Source organism: Heptranchias perlo, unplaced genomic scaffold (assembly GCF_035084215.1).
Source record: "Heptranchias perlo isolate sHepPer1 unplaced genomic scaffold, sHepPer1.hap1 HAP1_SCAFFOLD_427, whole genome shotgun sequence".
Lineage (NCBI taxonomy): Eukaryota > Metazoa > Chordata > Chondrichthyes > Hexanchiformes > Hexanchidae > Heptranchias > Heptranchias perlo.
In genome coordinates, this window is record NW_027139439.1 from 61,271 (window position 1) to 83,016 (window position 21,746).

The 21,746-nt window shown below is 55.5% G+C and overlaps 1 protein-coding gene across 2 annotated transcripts in view; it reads right to left on the reverse strand.

The window, feature by feature from the left end:
- Positions 1 to 21,746, reverse strand: part of galnt14 (UDP-N-acetyl-alpha-D-galactosamine:polypeptide N-acetylgalactosaminyltransferase 14 (GalNAc-T14)) — a 118,941-nt gene that overhangs the window by 57,764 nt on the left and 39,431 nt on the right. For both annotated transcript variants that reach the window (XM_067978935.1, XM_067978934.1), the window contains exon 4: positions 11,837 to 11,924. In XM_067978935.1, the coding sequence (XP_067835036.1) occupies positions 11,837 to 11,924 (88 nt within the window). The remainder of the gene's footprint in view (positions 1 to 11,836; positions 11,925 to 21,746) is intronic.

Here is a 21,746-nt window from a genome sequence, read left to right on the forward strand (position 1 = left end):
GATGTCCCACTCTTCACCCCCCCCTAATACCCCCCTGATGTCCCACTCTTCACTCCCCCAATACCTCCCGATGTCCCACTCTTCACCCCCCCCCCAATACCCCCCCGATGTCCCACTCTTCACCCCCCCAATACCCCCTGATGTCCCACTCTTCACTCCCCCAATACCCCCCGATGTTCCACTCTTCACCCCCCCAATAACCCCCCGATGTCCCACTCTTCACCCCCCCAATAACCCCCCGATGTCCCACTCTTCACCCCCCCAATAACCCCCCGATGTCCCACTCTTCACCCCCCCAATAACCCCCCGATGTCCCACTCTTCACCCCCCCCCAATACCCCCCCGATGTCCCACTCTTCACCCCCCCAATACCCCCCAATGTCCCACTCTTCACTCCCCCAATACCCCCCCCTGATGTCCCACTCTTCACCCCCCCAATACCCCCCAATGTCCCACTCTTCACCCCCCAATAACCCCCCAATGTCCCACTCTTCACCCCCCCAATAACCCCCCAATGTCCCACTCTTCACCCCCCCAATAACCCCCCAATGTCCCACTCTTCACCTCCCCGATATCCTCCCGATGTCCCACTCTTCACCCCCCCCCAATGTCCTCCCAATGTCCCACTCTTCACCCCCCCCCGATATCCTCCCGATGTCCCACTCTTCACCCCCCTCAATGTCCTCCCGATGTCCCACTCTTCACCCCCCCGTCCTCATAATGTCCCACTCTTCACCCCCCCAATGTCCCCTCGATGTCCCATTCTTCACCTCCCAGATGTCCCACTCTTCACCCCCTAATATCCACCCGATGTCCCTCTCTTCACCCCCCCAAAGTCCTCCTGAGCTTCCCCCAATCTTCCCCCTCCCCCTGATCTTCCCCTCTCCCCACCACGATCTTCCCCGCTCCCCACCACGATCTTCCCCTCTCCCCCCACAATCTTCCCCTCTCCCCCCACAATCTTCCCCTCTCCCCCCACGATCTTCCCCTCTCCTCATCGATCTTCCCCTCTCCCCCCCGATCTGCCCCTCTCCCCCTCGATCTTCCCCTCTTCCCCTCTCCCCCCCACGATCTTCCCCTCTCCCCCTCGATCTGCCCCTCTCCCCCCCGATCTTCCCCTCTCCCCCCCCACGATCTTCCCCTCTCCCCCCCTGATTTTCCGCTCGCCCCCTCGATCTTCCCCTCTCCCCCACTGATCTTCCCCTCTTCCCCCCACGATCTTCCCCTCTCCCCCCCGATCTTCCCCTCTCCCCCCAAGATCTTCCCCTCTCCCCCCCACGATCTTCCCCTCTCCCCCACGATCTTCCCCTCTCCCCCCCACGATCTTCCCCTCTCCCCCCCGATCTTCCCCTCTCGCCCCCCTCGATCTTCCCGTCTCGCCCGCCTCGATCTTCCCATCTCCCCCCACACCGATCTTCCCCTCTCCCCCACTGATCTTCCCCTCTCGCCCCCCTCGATCTTCCCCTCTCCCCCCCACGATCTTCCCCTCTCCCCATCAATCTTCCCCTCTCCCCCCCTGATCTTCCCCTCTCCCCCTCGATCTTCCCCTTGCCCCCTGATCTTCCCCTCTCCCCCTCGATCTTCCCCTCTCCCCCCCCCGATCTTCCCCTCTCCCCCCCACGATCTTCCCCTCTCCCCCCCTGATCTTCCCCTCTCCCCCCCACGATCTTCCCCTCTCCCCCCTGATCTTCCCCTCTCCCCCCCTGATCTTCCCCTCGATCTTCCCCTTGCCCCCCGATCTTCCCCTCTCCCCCCCACGATCTTCCCCTCTCCCCCCCACAATCTTCCCCTCTCCCCCCCCACGATCTTCCCCTCTCCTCCCCCACGATCTTCCCCTCTCCCCGATGATCTTCCCCTCTCCCCCCCCACGATCTTCCCCTCTCCTCCCCCACGATCTTCCCCTCTCCCCGATGATCTTCCCCTCTCCCCCTCACGATCTTCCCCTCTCCCCCCCACAATCTTCCACTCTCCCCCCCCCACGATCTTCCCGTCTCCTCCCCCATGATCTTCCCCTCTCCCCGATGATCTTCCCCTCTCCCCCCCACGATCTTCCCCTCTCCCCGATGATCTTCCCCTCTCCCCCACCACGATCTTCCCCTCTCCCCCCTGATCTTCCCCTCTCCCCCTCGATCTTCCCCTCTCCCCATGATCTTCCCCTCTCCCTCCGCCACGATCTTCCCCTCTCCCCCTCGATCTGCCCCTCTCGCCCCCCTCGAGCTTCCCCCTTCCCCTCTCCCCCCCTGATCTTCCCCTCTTCCCCCCTCGGTCTTCCCCTCTCCCTCCACGATCTTCCCCTCTCGTCCCCCACGATCTTCCCCTCTCGCTCCCCTCGATCTTCCCCTCTCTCCCCCCCGATCTTCCCCTCTCCCCCCGATCTTCCCCCTCTCCCCCTGATCTTCCCCTCCCCCCCACTGATCTTCCCCTCTCCCCCACTGATCTTCCCCTCTCTCCCCCCCGATCTTCTCCTCTCCCCCCCATCTTCCCCTCTCCCCCCCCCGATCTTACCCCCCCCCGATCTTCCCCTCTCCCCCACCGATCTTCCCCTCTCCCCCCGATCTTCCCCTCTCCCCCACTGATCTTCCCCTCTTCCCCCCACGATCTTCCCCTCTCGCCCCCGATCTTCCCCTCCCCCCCCATCTTCCCCTCTCCCCCCCCCGATCTTCCCCTCTCCCCCACTGATCTTCCCCTCTTCCCCCCACGATCTTCCCCTCTCCCCCACTGATCTTCCCCTCTTCCACCCACGATCTTCCCCTCTCCCCCCCACTGATCTTCCCCTCTCCCCACCACGATCTTCCCCTCTCTCCCCCCCGATCTTCCCCTCTCCCCCCCCCGATTTTCCCCTCTCCCCCCCATCTTCCCCTCTCCCCCCCCCGATCTTCCCCTCTCCCCCACTGATCTTCCCCTCTTCCCCCCACGATCTTCCCCTCTCGCCCCCGATCTTCCCCTCCCCCCCATCTTCCCCTCTCCCCCCCCCGATCTTCTCCTCTCCCCCCCATCTTCCCCTCTCCCCCCCGATCTTCCCCTCTCCCCCCCCCGATCTTCCCCCCCCCCACGATCTTCCCCTCTCCCCCATGATCTTCCCCTCTCCCCCCCACGATCTTCCCCTCTCCCCCCCCGATCTTCCCCTCTCCCCCCCGATCTTCCCCCCCCCCACGATCTTCCCCTCTCCCCCACGATCTTCCCCTCTCCCCCCCACGATCTTCCCCTCTCCCCCACCACGATCTTCCCCTCTCCCCCCTGATCTTCCCCTCTCCCCCTCGATCTTCCCCTCTCCCCATGATCTTCCCCTCTCCCTCCGCCACGATCTTCCCCTCTCCCCCTCGATCTGCCCCTCTCGCCCCCCTCGAGCTTCCCCCTTCCCCTCTCCCCCCCTGATCTTCCCCTCTTCCCCCCTCGGTCTTCCCCTCTCCTTCCACGATCTTCCCCTCTCGTCCCCCACGATCTTCCCCTCTCGCTCCCCTCGATCTTCCCCTCTCTCCCCCCCGATCTTCCCCTCTCGCCCCGATCTTCCCCCTCTCCCCCTGATCTTCCCCTCCCCCCCACTGATCTTCCCCTCTCCCCCACTGATCTTCCCCTCTCTCCCCCCCGATCTTCTCCTCTCCCCCCCATCTTCCCCTCTCCCCCCCGATCTTCCCCTCTCCCCCCCCCCCGATCTTCCCCCCCCCGATCTTCCCCTCTCCCCCCCCGATCTTCCCCTCTCCCCCCCATCTTCCCCTCTTCCCCCCACGATCTTCCCCTCTCCCCCACTGATCTTCCCCTCTTCCCCCCACGGTCTTCCACTCTCCCCCCCACTGATCTTCCCCTCTCTCCCCCCCGATCTTCCCCTCTCCCCCCCCCGATCTTCCCCTCTCCCCCCCATCTTCCCCTCTCCCCCCCCCGATCTTCCCCTCTCCCCCACTGATCTTCCCCTCTTCCCCCCACGATCTTCCCCTCTCGCCCCCGATCTTCCCCTCCCCCCCATCTTCCCCTCTCCCCCCCCGATCTTCCCCTCCCCCCCCATCTTCCCCTCTTCCCCCCACGATCTTCCCCTCTCCCCCCCACTGATCTTCCCCTCTCCCCACCACGATCTTCCCCTCTCCCCCCCACGAACTTCCACTCTCCCCACCACGATCTTCCCCTCTCTCCCCCCCGATCTTCCCCTCTCGCCCCCCTCGATCTTCCCCTCTCGCCCCCCTCGATCTTCCCCTCTCCCCCACTGATCTTCCCCTCTCCCCCACTGATCTTCCCCTCTCCCCCTCGATCTTCCCCTCTTCCCCCCACGATCTTCCCCTCTTCCCCCCACGATCTTCCCCTCTCCCCCCCACGATCTTCCCCTCTCCCCGATGATGTTCCCCTCTCCCCCCCTGATCTTCCCCTCGATCTTCCCCTTGCCCCCCTGATCTTCCCCTCTCCCCTCCGATCTTCCCCTCTCCCCCCTGATCTTCCTCTCTCCCCCCCACGATCTTCCCCTCTCCCCCCTGATCTTCCCCTCTCCCCCTCGATCTTCCTCTCTCCCCCTCTGATCTTCCCTTCTCCCCCCCTGATCTTCCCCTCTCCCCCATGATCTTCCCCTCTCCCCCCAGATCTTCCCCTCTCCCCCACGATCTTCCCCTCTCCCCCTCGATCTTCCTCTCTTCCCCCCTGATCTTCCCCTCTCCCCCTCGATCTTCCTCTCTCCCCCCCTGATCTTCCCTTCTCCCCCCCTGATCTTCCCCTCTCCCCCATGATCTTCCCCTCTCCCCCCAGATCTTCCCCTCTCCCCCACGATCTTCCCCTCTCGCCCCCGATCTTCCCCTCCCCCCCATCTTCCCCTCTCCCCCCCCGATCTTCCCCTCCCCCCCCATCTTCCCCTCTTCCCCCCACGATCTTCCCCTCTCCCCACCACGATCTTCCCCTCTCCCCACCACGATCTTCCCCTCTCCCCCCCACGAACTTCCCCTCTCCCCACCACGATCTTCCCCTCTCTCCCCCCCGATCTTCCCCTCTCGCCCCCCTCGATCTTCCCCTCTCGCCCCCCTCGATCTTCCCCTCGCCCCCCTCGATCTTCCCCTCTCCCCCACTGATCTTCCCCCTCTCCCCACTGATCTTCCCCTCTCTCCCCCTCGATCTTCCCCTCTCCCCCCCCGATCTTCCCCTCTCCCCCTCAATCTTCCCCTCTCCCCCTCAATCTTCCCCTCTCCCCCTCAATCTTCCCCTCTTCCCCCCACGATCTTCTCCTCTCCCCCCCACGATCTTCCCGTCTCGCCCGCCTCGATCTTCCCATCTCCCCCCCGATCTTCCCCTCTCCCCATCAATCTTCCCCTCTCCCCAGCAATCTTCCCCTCTCCCCCTCGATCTTCCCCTCTTCCCCCCACGATCTTCCCCTCTTCCCCCCACGATCTTCCCCTCTCCCCCCCACGATCTTCCCCTCTCCCCGATGATCTTCCCCTCTCCCCCCCTGATCTTCCCCTCGATCTTCCCCTTGCCCCCCTGATCTTCCCCTCTCCCCTCCGATCTTCCCCTCTCCCCCCTGATCTTCCCCTCTCCCCCTCGATCTTCCTCTCTCCCCCCCTGATCTTCCCTTCTCCCCCCCTGATCTTCCCCTCTCCCCCATGATCTTCCCCTCTCCCCCCAGATCTTCCCCTCTCCCCCACGATCTTCCCCTCTCCCCCCCACGATCTTCCCCTCTCCCCCCCACGATCTTCCCCTCTCCCCGATGATCTTCCCCTCTCCCCCCCCACGATCTTCCCCTCTCCCCCACGATCTTCCCCTCTCCCCCCCACGATCTTCCCCTCTCCCCCCCACGAACTTCCCCTCTCCCCGATGATCTTCCCCTCTCCCCCCCCACGATCTTCCCCTCTCCCCCCAGATCTTCCCCTCTCCCCCATGATCTTCCCCTCTCCCCCCAGATCTTCCCCTCCCCCCCACGATCTTCCCCTCTCCCCGATGATCTTCCCCTCTCCCCCCCCACGATCTTCCCCTCTCCCCCCAGATCTTCCCCTCTCCCCCATGATCTTCCCCTCTCCCCCCAGATCTTCCTCTCCCCACCACGATCTTCCCCTCTCTCCCCCCCGATCTTCCCCTCTCGCCCCCCTCGATCTTCCCCTCTCGCCCCCCTCGATCTTCCCCTCTCCCCCACGATCTTCCCCTCTCCCCCCCACGATCTTCCCCTCTCCCCCCAGATCTTCCCCTCTCCCCCACGATCTTCCCCTCTCCCCCCCCTCGATCTTCCCCTCTCCCCCCCGATCTTCCCCTCTCCCCCCAGATCTTCCCCTCTCCCCCATGATCTTCCCCTCTCCCCCACGATCTTCCCCTCTCCCCCCCCTCGATCTTCCCCTCTCCCCCCCGATCTTCCCCTCTCCCCCCAGATCTTCCCCTCTCCCCCCAGATCTTCCCCTCTCCCCCATGATCTTCCCCTCTCCCCCACGATCTTCCCCTCTCCCCCCCACGATCTTCCCCTCTCCCCCCAGATCTTCCCCTCTCCCCCACGATCTTCCCCTCTCCCCCCCCTCGATCTTCCCCTCTCCCCCCCGATCTTCCCCTCTCCCCCCAGATCTTCCCCTCTCCCCCATGATCTTCCCCTCTCCCCCCCGATCTTCCCCTCTCCCCGATGATCTTCCCCTCTCCCCCCCGATCTTCCCCTCTCCCCGATGATCTTCCCCTCTCCCCCCAGATCTTCCCCTCTCCCCCATGATCTTCCCCTCTCCCCCCCACGATCTTCCCCTCTCCCCCCAGATCTTCCCCTCTCCCCCACGATCTTCCCCTCTCCCCCCCCTCGATCTTCCCCTCTCCCCCCAGATCTTCCCCTCTCCCCCATGATCTTCCCCTCTCCCCCCCGATCTTCCCCTCTCCCCGATGATCTTCCCCTCTCCCCCACGATCTTCCCCTCTCCCCCCCACGATCTTCCCCTCTCCCCCCAGATCTTCCCCTCTCCCCCATGATCTTCCCCTCTCCCCCCCGATCTTCCCCTCTCCCCGATGATCTTCCCCTCTCCCCCCAGATCTTCCCCTCTCCCCCATGATCTTCCCCTCTCCCCCCCACGATCTTCCCCTCTCCCCCCAGATCTTCCCCTCTCCCCCATGATCTTCCCCTCTCCCCCCCCGATCTTCCCCTCTCCCCGATGATCTTCCCCTCTCCCCCCAGATCTTCCCCTCTCCCTCCACGATCTTCCCCTCTCGCCCCCCTCGATCTTCCCTCTTCCCCTCTCTCCCCCCCGGATCTTCCCCTCTCCCCTCTGATCTTCCTCTCTCGTCCCCCACGATCTTCCCCTCTCGCCCCCCTCGATCTTCCCTCTTCCCCTCTCTCCCCCCCGGATCTTCCCCTCTCCCCTCTGATCTTCCTCTCTCGTCCCCCACGATCTTCCCCTCTCGCCCCCCTCGATCTTCCCCTCTCTCCCCCCCGATCTTCCCCTCTCCCCCCGATCTTCCCCCTCTCCCCCTGATCTTCGCCTCCCCCCCACTGATCTTCCCCTCCCCCCCAATCTTCCCCTCTCCCCCACTGATCTTCCCCTCTCTCCCCCCCGATCTTCCCCTCTCCCCCCCCGATCTTCCTCTCTCCCCCCCATCTTCCCCTCTCCCCCCCATCTTCCCCTCTCCCCCCCGATCTTCCTCTCTCCCCCCCCGATCTTCCCCTCTCCCCCCCCGATCTTCCCCTCTCCCCCCCATCTTCCCCTCTCCCCCCCGATCTTCCTCTCTCCCCCCCCGATCTTCCCCTCTCCCCCCACCCCGATCTTCTCCTCTCCCCCCCATCTTCCCCTCTCCCCCCCGATCTTCCCCTCTCCCCCCCCGATCTTCCCCTCCCCCCCCTCCCCCGATCTTCCCCTCTCCCCCCCATCTTCCCCTCTCCCCCCCCCGATCTTCCCCTCTCCCCCACGGATCTTCCCCTCTCCCCCACTGAGCTTCCCCTCTCCCCCACTGAGCTTCCCCTCTCCCCCACTGATCTTCCCCTCTCCCCCATGATCTTCCCCTCTCCCCCCTCGATCTTCCCCTCTCGCCCCCCACGATCTTCCCCTCTCCCCCACTGATCCTCCCCTCTCACCCCCGATCTTCCCCTCTCCCCCCGATCTTCCCCTCTCCCTTACTGATCTTCCCCTCTCTCCCCCCGATCTTCCCCTCTCCCCCCCGATCTTCCCCTCTCCCTCACTGATCTTCCCCTCTCTCCCCCCGATCTTCCCCTCTCCCCCCGATCTTCCTCTCTCCCCCATGATCTTCCCCTCTCGATCTTCCCCTCTCGCCCCCCTCGATCTTCCCCTCTCCCCCCCGATCTTCCCCTCTCCCCCACTGATCTTCTCCTCTCACCCCGATTTTCCCCTCTCCCCCACTGATCTTCCCCTCTCCCCCCCCGATCTTCCCCTCCCCCCCACTGATCTTCCCCTCTCCCCCACTGATCTTCTCCTCTCCCCCCGATTTTCCCCTCTCCCCCACTGATCTTCCCCTCTCCCCCCCGATCTTCCCCTCCCCCCCACTGATCTTCCCCTCTCCCCCACTGATCTTCCCCTCTCCCCCCCCATCTTCCCCTCTCCCCCCCCTATCTTCCCCTCTCCCCCGATCTTCCCCTCTCCCCCACTGATCTTCCCCTCTCCCCCCATCTTCCCCTCTCCCCCCCCGATCTTCCCCTCTCCCCCCGATCTTCCACTCTTCCCCACTGATCTTCCCCTCTCCCCCCCGATCTCGCCCTCTCCCCCACTGATCTCGCCCTCTCCCCCACTGATCTTCCCCTCTCCCCCCCGATCTTCTCCTCTCCCCCACTGATCTTCCCCCCTCCCCCACTGATCTTCCCCTCTCCCCCTCAATCTTCCCCTCTCCCCCTCGATCTTCTCCTCTCCCCCACTGATCTTCCCCCCTCCCCCACTGATCTTCCCCTCTCCCCCCCACGATCTTCCCCCCCCCACGATCTTCCCCCCTCCCCCACTGATCTTCCCCTCTCCCCCTCAATCTTCCCCTCTCCCCCTCGATCTTCCCCTCTCCCCCCCACGATCTTCCCCTCTCCCCCACTGATCTTCCCCTCTCCCCCCCACGATCTTCCCCCCCCCCCCACGATCTTCCCCTCTCCCCCACTGATCTTCCCCTCTCCCCCACTGATCTTCCCCTCTCCCCCACTGATCTTCCCCTCTCCCCCACGATCTTCCCCTCTCCCCCACTGATCTTCCCCTCTCCCCCCCACGATCTTCGCCCCCCCCCACGATCTTCCCCTCTCCCCCACTGATCTTCCCCTCTCCCCCCTGATCTTCCCCTCTCCCCCCCGATCTTCCCTCCTCCCCCCCCCGATCTTCCCCTCTCCCCCCCGATCTTCCCTCCTCCCCACCCCGATCTTCCCCTCTCCCCCCCGATCTTCTGTTCCAGTGCCGGATGACGTCTCTCTCTCTCTCTCTCTCACCCCCCTCCTCCACCCCCTCATGTTGCAGTTCCTGACGGCAGTCAGCCTGTCAATCAGTCTGGCTGCTGGGCGTGAAACCCGGAGAGGACATTAATCATCATCAATCAACATGCGATTGTGTCGGAAACGGTAAATTTTGTTTGCCAGGCACTCCTTCAATCCCCCCTCCGCCCCCCCGCCCGCCCCCCCCAACCCGCCATCATTGCAAAATCGACCCCTTGATGTCCTCATCAACCCAAAGCTCAACATTTAACCTCACACTCTCTCCATCACAAAGACCACTTACTTTCACCTTCATGACATCACCTGCCTCCGTCCATACCTCAGGCCTTCGCTCCTCACCCCCTCCCCCAGGCTTCTATCATCTCCATTATTCTAGTGCCTTCTTTCTGGCCTCCCGTCCTTTACCCTCCACTAACTCCAACTTGTCCAAAATGCAGCTGCCCACATCCAGCCCCACAGTAAGACCTGTTCACCCACCAAACCCACCCTCAGTGACCTACACTGGCTCCCTGTCCTACAACACATCCAGCCCCACAGTAAGACCTGTTCACCCACCAACCCCACCCTCAGTGACCTACACTGGCTCCCTGTCCTACAACACATCCAGCCCCACAGTAAGACCTGTTCACCCACCAAACCCACCCTCAGTGACCTACACTGGCTCCCTGTCCTACAACACATCCAGCCCCACAGTAAGACCTGTTCACCCACCAAACCCACCCTCAGTGACCTACACTGGCTCCCTGTCCTACAACACATCCAGCCCCACAGTAAGACCTGTTCACCCACCAAACCCACCCTCAGTGACCTACACTGGCTCCCTGTCCTACAACACATCCAGCCCCACAGTAAGACCTGTTCACCCACCAAACCCACCCTCAGTGACCTACACTGGCTCCCTGTCCTACAACACATCCAGCCCCACAGTAAGACCTGTTCACCCACCAAACCCACCCTCAGTGACCTACACTGGCTCCCTGTCCTACAACACATCCAGCCCCACAGTAAGACCTGTTCACCCACCAACCCCACCCTCAGTGACCTACACTGGCTCCCTGTCCTACAACACATCCAGTCCCACAGTAAGACCTGTTCACCCACCAAACCCACCCTCAGTGACCTACACTGGCTCCCTGTCCTACAACACATCCAGTCCCACAGTAAGACCTGTTCACCCACCAAACCCACCCTCAGTGACCTACACTGGCTCCCTGTCCTACAACACATCCAGCCCCACAGTAAGACCTGTTCACCCACCAAACCCACCCTCAGTGACCTACACTGGCTCCCTGTCCTACAACACATCCAGCCCCACAGTAAGACCTGTTCACCCACCAAACCCACCCTCAGTGACCTACACTGGCTCCCTGTCCTACAACACATCCAGCCCCACAGTAAGACCTGTTCACCCACCAAACCCACCCTCAGTGACCTACACTGGCTCCCTGTCCTACAACACATCCAGCCCCACAGTAAGACCTGTTCACCCACCAAACCCACCCTCAGTGACCTACACTGGCTCCCTGTCCTACAACACATCCAGCCCCACAGTAAGACCTGTTCACCCACCAAACCCACCCTCAGTGACCTACACTGGCTCCCTGTCCTACAACACATCCAGTCCCACAGTAAGACCTGTTCACCCACCAAACCCACCCTCAGTGACCTACACTGGCTCCCTGTCCGACAACACATCCAGCCCCACAGTAAGACCTGTTCACCCACCAACTCCACCCTCAGTGACCTACACTGGCTCCCTGTCCTACAACACATCCAGTCCCACAGTAAGACCTGTTCACCCACCAAACCCACCCTCAGTGACCTACACTGGCTCCCTGTCCTACAACACATCCAGCCCCACAGTAAGACCTGTTCACCCACCAACCCCACCCTCAGTGACCTACACTGGCTCCCTGTCCTACAACACATCCAGCCCCACAGTAAGACCTGTTCACCCACCAACCCCACCCTCAGTGACCTACACTGGCTCCCTGTCCTACAACACATCCAGTCCCACAGTAAGACCTGTTCACCCACCAAACCCACCCTCAGTGACCTACACTGGCTCCCTGTCCTACAACACATCCAGTATAAATTCCTCATGCTCATCTTCAAATCCCTCCACAGCTTCGCCTCTCCCGAACCTTGTACCCTCCTCCAGCTTTATCTCCCCCACACCCTTCAGTCCTCTGACTCTGGCCTTCTGTATATATCCCCCTCCCACCCCCCTCACCACTGGCAGCAGACCCTTAATCCGCCTCAGCTCTACTCTCTAGTACGTCCTCCCTAAACCCTAAACCTCTCCTCCTTTAAGAAGTCTTCTCAAACTCCATCTTTTCCACTGGCTTTCAGTTCTGCCTTCCCACCTCTCCGACACTCTCCCTCAATGGTGCGGAGTCGATTTCAATGTCTTTGTCTGTTCCAGAATTATCGAGAGAGGATTTTTTCCGTTAAAGATACAATGTGGATACGTGTTGCTGCTGTTGACTCTCTGTCCTACCTCCTCTCAGATCCGATGAAGCTGCAACGTAAGCGAAGGTGTCCATGTTGATGATGTCAATGACAGGACTGAGCACATGAGTGGGGTCCTAGTACAGAGAATGTACAATAACTAAACATGACACAGATACGACCGGCACGCAAACATTACAACCAGGGCCGCAAGCCATTGTGTCACAACTCATCTTTACTCTCACTGTGATGGGATGTATCTCTCTCTTTACTCTCACGGTGATGGGACGTATCTCTCTCTTTACTCTCACGGTGATGGGACGTATCTCTCTCTTTACTCTCACTGTGATGGGATGTATCTCTCTTATTTACTCTCACGGTGATGGGACGTATCTCTCTCTTTACTCTCACGGTGATGGGACGTATCTCTCTCTTTACTCTCACGGTGATGGGACGTATCTCTCTCTTTACTCTCACTGTGATGGGACGTATCTCTCCCTTTACTCTCACTGTGATGGGACGTATCTCTCCCTTTATCTCACTGTGACGGGACGTATCTCTCTTTTTATTCTCACTGTGATGGGACGTATCTCTCCCTTTACTCTCACTGTGACGGGACGTATCTCTCCCTTTATCTCACTGTGACGGGACGTATCTCTCCCTTTACTCTCACTGTGATGGGATGTATCTCTCCCTTTACTCTCACTGTGACGGGACGTATCTCTCTCTTTACTCTCACTGTGATGGGACGTATCTCTCTCTTTAATCTCACTGTGATGGGATGTATCTCTCCCTTTATTCTCACTGTGATGGGACGTATCTTTCCCTTTAATCTCACTGTGATGGGACGTATCTCTCTCTTTACTCTCACTGTGATGGGACGTATCTCTCCCTTGATCTCACTGTGACGGGATGTATCTCTCTCTTTACTCTCACGGTGATGGGACGTATCTCTCTCTTTACTCTCACGGTGATGGGACGTATCTCTCTCTTTACTCTCACGGTGATGGGACGTATCTCTCTATTTACTCTCACGGTGATGGGACGTATCTCTCTCTTTACTCTCACTGTGATGGGATGTATCTCTCCCTTTATCTCACTGTGATGGGATGTATCTCTCTCTTTACTCTTACGGTGATGGGACGTATCTCTCTCTTTAATCTCACTGTGATGGGACGTATCTCTCCCTTTACTCTCACTGTGATGGGACGTATCTCTCCCTTTATCTCACTGTGACGGGACGTATCTCTCCCTTTACTCTCACTGTGATGGGACGTATCTCTCCCTTTATTCTCACTGTGACGGGACGTATCTCTCTCTTTATTCTCACTGTGATGGGATGTATCTCTCTCTTTACTCTCACTGTGATGGGACGTATCTCTCCCTTTATTCTCACTGCGATGGGATGTATCTCTCCCTTTACTCCCACTGTGACGGGACATATCTCTCTCTTTATTCTCACTGTGATGGGATGTATCTCTCCCTTTATTCTCACTGTGATGGGACGTATCTCTCCCTTTATTCTCACTGTGATGGGACGTATCTCTCTCTTTACTCTCACTGTGATGGGACGTATCTCTCCCTTGATCTCACTGTGACGGGACGTATCTCTCTCTTTATTCTCACTGTGATGGGACGTATCTCTCTCTTTACTCTCACTGTGATGGGACGTATCTTTCCCTTTACTCTCACTGTGATGGGACGTATCTCTCTCTTTATTCTCACTGTGATGGGACGTATCTCTCCCTTGATCTCACTGTGACGGGACGTATCTCTCTCTTTATTCTCACTGTGATGGGACGTATCTCTCTCTTTACTCTCACTGTGATGGGACGTATCTCTCCCTTGATCTCACTGTGACGGGACGTATCTCTCTCTTTATTCTCACTGTGATGGGACGTATCTCTCTCTTTACTCTCACTGTCATGGGACGTATCTTTCCCTTTACTCTCACTGTGACGGGACGTATCTCTCTTTTTATTCTCACTGTGATGGGACGTATCTCTCTTTTCATTCTCACTGTGACGGGACGTATCTCTCTCTTTATTCTCACTGTGATGGGACGTATCTCTCTCTTTACTCTCACTGTGATGGGACGTATCTCTCCCTTGATCTCACTGTGACGGGACGTATCTCTCTCTTTATTCTCACTGTGATGGGACGTATCTCTCTCTTTACTCTCACTGTCATGGGACGTATCTTTCCCTTTACTCTCACTGTGACGGGACGTATCTCTCTTTTTATTCTCACTGTGATGGGACGTATCTCTCTTTTTATTCTCACTGTGATGGGACGTATCTTTCCCTTTACTCTCACTGTGATGGGACGTATCTCTCTCTTTATTCTCACTGTGATGGGATGTATCTCTCCCTTTACTCTCACTGTGATGGGACGTATCTCTCCCTTTATTCTCACTGTGATGGGACGTATCTCTCGCTTTATTCTCACTGTGATGGGACGTATCTTTCCCTTTACTCTCACTGTGATGGGACGTATCTCTCTCTTTACTCTCACTGTGATGGGACGTATCTCTCCCTTGATCTCACTGTGACGGGACGTATCTCTCTTTTTATTCTCACTGTGATGGGACGTATCTCTCTCTTTACTCTCACTGTGATGGGACGTATCTCTCCCTTTATCTCACTGTGACGGGACGTATCTCTCTCTTTACTCTCACTGTGATGGGACGTATCTCTCTCTTTACTCTCACTGTGATGGGACGTATCTCTCCCTTGATCTCACTGTGACGGGACGTATCTCTCTTTTTATTCTCACTGTGATGGGACGTATCTTTCCCTTTACTCCCACTGTGATGGCACGTATCTCTCCCTTTACTCTCACTGTGATGGGACGTATCTCTCCCTTGATCTCACTGTGATGGGATGTTTCTCTCCCTTTATTCTCATTGTGATGGGACGTATCTCGCCCTTTACTCTCACTGTGATGGGACGTATCTCTCCCTTTACTCCCACTGTGACGGGATGTATCGCTCCCTTTACTCTCACTGTGATGGGACGTATCTCTCCCTTTACTCTCACTGTGATGGGACGTATCTCTCCCTTTACTCTCACTGTGATGGGATGTATCTCTCTCTTTACTCTCACTGTTACGGGACGTATCTTGCCCTTTACTCTCACTGTGATGGGATGTATCTCTCTCTTTACTCTCACTGTTACGGGAAGTATCTTGCCCTTCACTCCCACTGTGACGGGATGTATCGCTCCCTTTACTCTCACTGTGATGGGACGTATCTCTCCCTTTACTCTCACTGTGATGGGACGTATCTCTCCCTTTATTCCCACTGTGATGGGATGTATCTCTCCCTTTACTCTCACTGTTACGGGACGTATCTTGCCCTTTACTCTCACTGTGATGGGACGTATCTCTCCCTTTACTCCCACTGTGACGGGATGTATCTCTCCCTTTATTCTAACTGTGATGGGATGTATCTCTCCCTTTACTCTCACTGTGATGGGACGTATCTCTCGCTTTACTCTCACTGTGATGGGATGTATCTCTCTCTTTACTCTCACTGTTACGGGACGTATCTTGCCCTTTACTCTCACTGTGATGGGACGTATCTCTCCCTTTACTCTCACTGTGATGGGATGTATCTCTCTCTTTACTCTCACTGTTACGGGACGTATCTTGCCCTTTACTCTCACTGTGATGGGACGTATCTCTCCCTTTACTCCCACTGTGACGGGATGTATCTCTCCCTTTACTCTCACTGTGATGGGACGTATCTCTCCCTTTACTCTCACTGTGATGGGATGTATCTCTCTCTTTACTCTCACTGTTACGGGACGTATCTTGCCCTTTACTCTCACTGTGATGGGACGTATCTCTCCCTTTATTCTCACTGTGATGGGACGTATCTCTCCCTTTACTCTCACTGTGATGGGACGTATCTCTCCCTTTACTCTCACTGTGATGAGAAGTATCTCACCCTTTATTCTCACTGTGATGGGACGTATCTCTCCCTTTATCCTCACTGTGATGGGACGTTTCTCTCCCTTTACTCTCACTGTGATGAGATGTATCTCTCCCTTTATTCTCACTGTGATGAGATGTATCTCTCCCTTTATTCTCACTGTGATGGGACGTATCTCTCCCTTTATTCTCACTGTGATGAGATGTATCTCTCCCTTTATTCTCACTGTGATGAGATGTATCTCTCCCTTTACTCTCACTGTGATGGGACGTATCTCTCCCTTTATTCTCACTGTGATGGGATGTATCTCGCCCTTTATTCTCACTGTGACGGGACGTATCTCTCCCTTTATTCTCACTGTGATGGGACGTATCTCGCCCTTTACTCTCACTGTGATGGGATGTATCTCTCCCTTTACTCCCACTGTGATGGGATGTATCTCTCTCTTTACTCCCACTGTGATGGGATGTATCTCGCCCTTTACTCTCACTGTGATGGGACGTATCTCGCCCTTTACTCTCACTGTAATGGGACGTATCTCGCCCTTTACTCTCACTGTGATGGGATGTATCTCTCCCTTTACTCTCACTGTGATGGGATGTATCTCGCCCTTTACTCTCACTGTGACGGGATGTATCTCTCCCTTTATCTCACTGTGATGGGACGTATCTCTCCCTTTACTCTCACTGTGATGGGACGTATCTCGCCCTTTACTCTCACTGTGATGGGACGTATCTCGCCCTTTACTCCCACTGTGATGGGACGTATCTCTCCCTTTACTCTCACTGTGATGGGACGTATCTCGCCCTTTACTCTCACTGTGACGGGATGTATCTCTCCCTTTATCTCACTGTGATGGGACGTATCTCTCCCTTTGCTCTCACTGTGATGAGATGTATCTCTCCCTTTACTCCCACTGTGATGGGATGTATCTCTCCCTTTATTCTCACTGTGATGGGACGTATCTCTCTCTTTACTCTCACTGTGATGGGATGTATCTCTCCCATTACTCTCACTGTGATGGGACGTATCTCTCCCTTTATTCTCACTGTGATGGGACGTATCTCTCCCTTTATTCTCACTGTGATGGGACGTATCTCTCTCTTTACTCTCACTGTGATGGGATGTATCTCTCCCTTTACTCTCACTGTGATGGGACGTATCTCTCCCTTTATTCTCACTGTGATGGGACGTATCTCTCTCTTTACTCCCACTGTGATGGGATGTATCTCTCCCTTTATTCTCACTGTGATGGGACGTATCTCTCTCTTTACTCTCACTGTGATGGGACGTATCTCTCCCTTGATCTCACTGTGACGGGACGTATCTCTCTTTTTATTCTCACTGTGATGGGACGTATCTTTCCCTTTACTCCCACTGTGATGGGACGTATCTCTCCCTTTCCTCTCACTGTGATGGGACGTATCTCTCCCTTGATCTCACTGTGATGGGATGTTTCTCTCCCTTTATTCTCATTGTGATGGGACGTATCTCGCCCTTTACTCTCACTGTGATGGGACGTATCTCTCCCTTTACTCCCACTGTGACGGGATGTATCGCTCCCTTTACTCTCACTGTGATGGGGCGTATCTCTCCCTTTACTCTCACTGTGATGGGACGTATCTCTCCCTTTACTCTCACTGTGATGGGATGTATCTCTCTCTTTACTCTCACTGTTACGGGACGTACCTTGCCCTTTACTCTCACTGTGATGGGATGTATCTCTCTCTTTACTCTCACTGTTACGGGACGTATCTTGCCCTTCACTCCCACTGTGACGGGATGTATCGCTCCCTTTACTCTCACTGTGATGGGACGTATCTCTCCCTTTACTCTCACTGTGATGGGAAGTATCTCTCCCTTTATTCCCACTGTGACGGGATGTATCTCTCCCTTTACTCTCACTGTTACGGGACGTATCTTGCCCTTTACTCTCACTGTGATGGGACGTATCTCTCCCTGTACTCCCACTGTGACGGGATGTATCTCTCCCTTTATTCTCACTGTGATGGGATGTATCTCTCCCATTACTCTCACTGTGATGGGACGTATCTCTCGCTTTACTCTCACTGTGATGGGATGTATCTCTCTCTTTACTCTCACTGTTACGGGACGTATCTTGCCCTTTACTCTCACTGTGATGGGACGTATCTCTCCCTTTACTCTCACTGTGATGGGATGTATCTCTCTCTTTACTCTCACTGTTAAGGGACGTATCTTGCCCTTTACTCTCACTGTGATGGGACGTATCTCTCCCTTTACTCCCACTGTGACGGGATGTATCTCTCCCTTTACTCTCACTGTGATGGGACGTATCTCTCCCTTTACTCTCACTGTGATGGGATGTATCTCTCTCTTTACTCTCACTGTTACGGGACGTATCTTGCCCTTTACTCTCACTGTGATGGGATGTATCTCTCCCTTTATTCTCACTGTGATGGGACGTATCTCTCCCTTTCCTCTCACTGTGATGGGACGGATCTCTCCCTTTACTCTCACTGTGATGAGATGTATCTCGCCCTTTATTCTCACTGTGATGGGACGTATCTCTCCCTTTATCCTCACTGTGATGGGATGTATCTCTCCCTTTATTCTCACTGTGATGGGACGTATCTCTCCCTTTACTCTCACTGTGATGAGATGTATCTCTCCCTTTATTCTCACTGTGATGAGACGTATCTCTCCCTTTACTCTCACTGTGATGAGATGTATCTCTCCCTTTATTCTCACTGTGATGAGATGTATCTCTCCCTTTATTCTCACTCTAATGGGACGTATCTCTCCCTTTATTCTCACTGTGATGAGATGTATCTCTCCCTTTATTCTCACTGTGATGAGATGTATCTCTCCCTTTACTCTCACTGTGATGGGACGTATCTCTCCCTTTATTCTCACTGTGATGGGATGTATCTCGCCCTTTATTCTCACTGTGACGGGACGTATCTCTCCCTTTATTCTCACTGTGATGGGACGTATCTCGCCCTTTACTCTCACTGTGATGGGATGTATCTTTCCCTTTACTCCCACTGTGATGGGATGTATCTCTCTCTTTACTCCCACTGTGATGGGATGTATCTCTCCCTTTACTCTCACTGTGATGAGATGTATCTCGCCCTTTACTCTCACTGTGATGGGACGTATCTCGCCCTTTACTCTCACTGTGATGGGACGTATCTCGCCCTTTACTCTCACTGTGATGGGATGTATCTCTCCCTTTACTCTCACTGTGATGGGATGTATTTCACCCTTTACTCTCACTGTGACGGGATGTATCTCTCCCTTTATCTCACTGTGATGGGACGTATCTCTCCCTTTACTCTCACTGTGATGGGACGTATCTCGCCCTTTACTCTCACTGTGATGGGACGTATCTCGCCCTTTACTCTCACTGTGATGGGACGTATCTCTCCCTTTACTCTCACTGTGATGGGACGTATCTCGCCCTTTACTCTCACTGTGACGGGATGTATCTCTCCCTTTATCTCACTGTGATGGGACGTATCTCTCCCTTTACTCTCACTGTGATGAGATGTATCTCTCCCTTTACTCCCACTGTGATGGGATGAATCTCTCCCTTTATTCTCACTGTGATGGGACGTATCTCTCTCTTTACTCTCACTGTGATGGGATGTATCTCTCCCTTTACTCTCACTGTGATGGGACGTATCTCTCCCTTTACTCTCACTGTGATGGGACGTATCTCTCCCTTTACTCCCACTGTGATGGGATGTATCTCTCCCTTTATTCTCACTGTGATGGGACGTATCTCTCCCTTTATTCTCACTGTGATGGGACGTATCTCTCTCTTTACTCTCACTGTGATGGGATGTATCTCTCCCTTTACTCTCACTGTGATGGGACGTATCTCTCCCTTTATTCTCACTGTGATGGGACGTATCTCTCTCTTTACTCCCACTGTGATGGGATGTATCTCTCCCTTTATTCTCACTGTGATGGGACGTATCTCTCCCTTTACTCCCACTGTGATGGGATGTATCTCTCCCTTTACTCTCACTGTGATGGGACGTATCTCTCCCTTTACTCCCACTGTGATGGGATGTATCTCTCCCTTTATTCTCACTGTGATGGGACGTATCTCTCCCTTTACTCTCACTGTGATGGGATGTATCTCTCCCTTTATTCTCACTGTGATGGGACGTATCTCGCCCTTTACTCTCACTGTGATGGGATGTATCTCTCCCTTTACTCCCACTGTGATGGGACGTATCTCTCCCTTTACTCTCACTGTGATGAGATGTATCTCTCCCTTTACTCTCACTGTGATGGGACGTATCTCTCCCTTTACTCTCACTGTGATGAGATGTATCTCTCCCTTTATTCTCACTGTGATGGGACGTATCTCTCCCTTCACTCTCACTGTGATGAGATGTATCTCTCCCTTTATTCTCACTGTGATGGGACGTATCTCTCCCTTTACTCTCACTGTGATGGGATGTATCTCTCCCTTTACTCCCACTGTGATGGGACGTATCTCTCCCTTTACTCTCACTGTGATGAGATGTATCTCTCCCTTTACTCCCACTGTGATGGGACGTATCTCTCCCTTTACTCTCACTGTGATGAGATGTATCTCTCCCTTTACTCTCACTGTGATGGGACGTATCTCTCCCTTTACTCTCACTGTGATGAGATGTATCTCTCCCTTTATTCTCACTGTGATGGGACGTATCTCGCCCTTTACTCTCACTGTGATGGGATGTATCTCTCCCTTTATTCTCACTGTGATGGGACGTATCTCTCTCTTTACTCTCACTGTGATGGGATGTATCTCTCCCTTTACTCTCACTGTGATGAGATGTATCTCTCCCTTTACTCTCACTGTGATGGGACGTATCTCTCCCTTTACTCTCACTGTGATGAGATGTATCTCTCCCTTTATTCTCACTGCGATGGGACGTATCTCGCCCTTTACTCTCACTGTGATGGGATGTATCTCTCCCTTTACTCTCACTGTGATGAGATGTATCTCTCCCTTTACTCTCACTGTGATGGGACGTATCTCTCCCTTTACGCTCACTGTGATGAGATGTATCTCTCCCTTTATTCTCACTGTGATGAGATGTATCTCTCCCTTTATTCTCACTGTGATGAGATGTATCTCTCTCTTTACTCTCACTGTGATGGGATGTATCTCTCCCTTTACTCTCACTGTGATGGGACGTATCTCTCCCTTTATTCTCACTGTGATGGGACGTATCTCTCTCTTTACTCCCACTGTGATGGGATGTATCTCTCCCTTTATTCTCACTGTGATGGGACGTATCTCTCCCTTTACTCCCACTGTGATGGGATGTATCTCTCCCTTTACTCTCACTGTGATGGGACGTATCTCGCCCTTTACTCCCACTGTGATGGGATGTATCTCTCCCTTTATTCTCACTGTGATGGGACGTATCTCTCCCTTTACTCTCACTGTGATGGGATGTATCTCTCCCTTTATTCTCACTGTGATGGGACGTATCTCGCCCTTTACTCTCACTGTGATGGGATGTATCTCTCCCTTTACTCCCACTGTGATGGGACGTATCTCTCCCTTTACTCTCACTGTGATGAGATGTATCTCTCCCTTTACTCTCACTGTGATGGGACGTATCTCTCCCTTTACTCTCACTGTGATGAGATGTATCTCTCCCTTTATTCTCACTGTGATGGGACGTATCTCGCCCTTTACTCTCACTGTGATGGGATGTATCTCTCCCTTTACTCTCACTGTGATGGGACGTATCTCTCCCTTCACTCTCACTGTGATGAGATGTATCTCTCCCTTTATTCTCACTGTGATGGGACGTATCTCGCCCTTTACTCTCACTGTGATGGGACGTATCTCTCCCTTTACTCTCACTGTGATGGGATGTATCTCTCCCTTTACTCCCACTGTGATGGGACGTATCTCTCCCTTTACTCTCACTGTGATGAGATGTATCTCTCCCTTTACTCCCACTGTGATGGGACGTATCTCTCCCTTTACTCTCACTGTGATGAGATGTATCTCTCCCTTTACTCT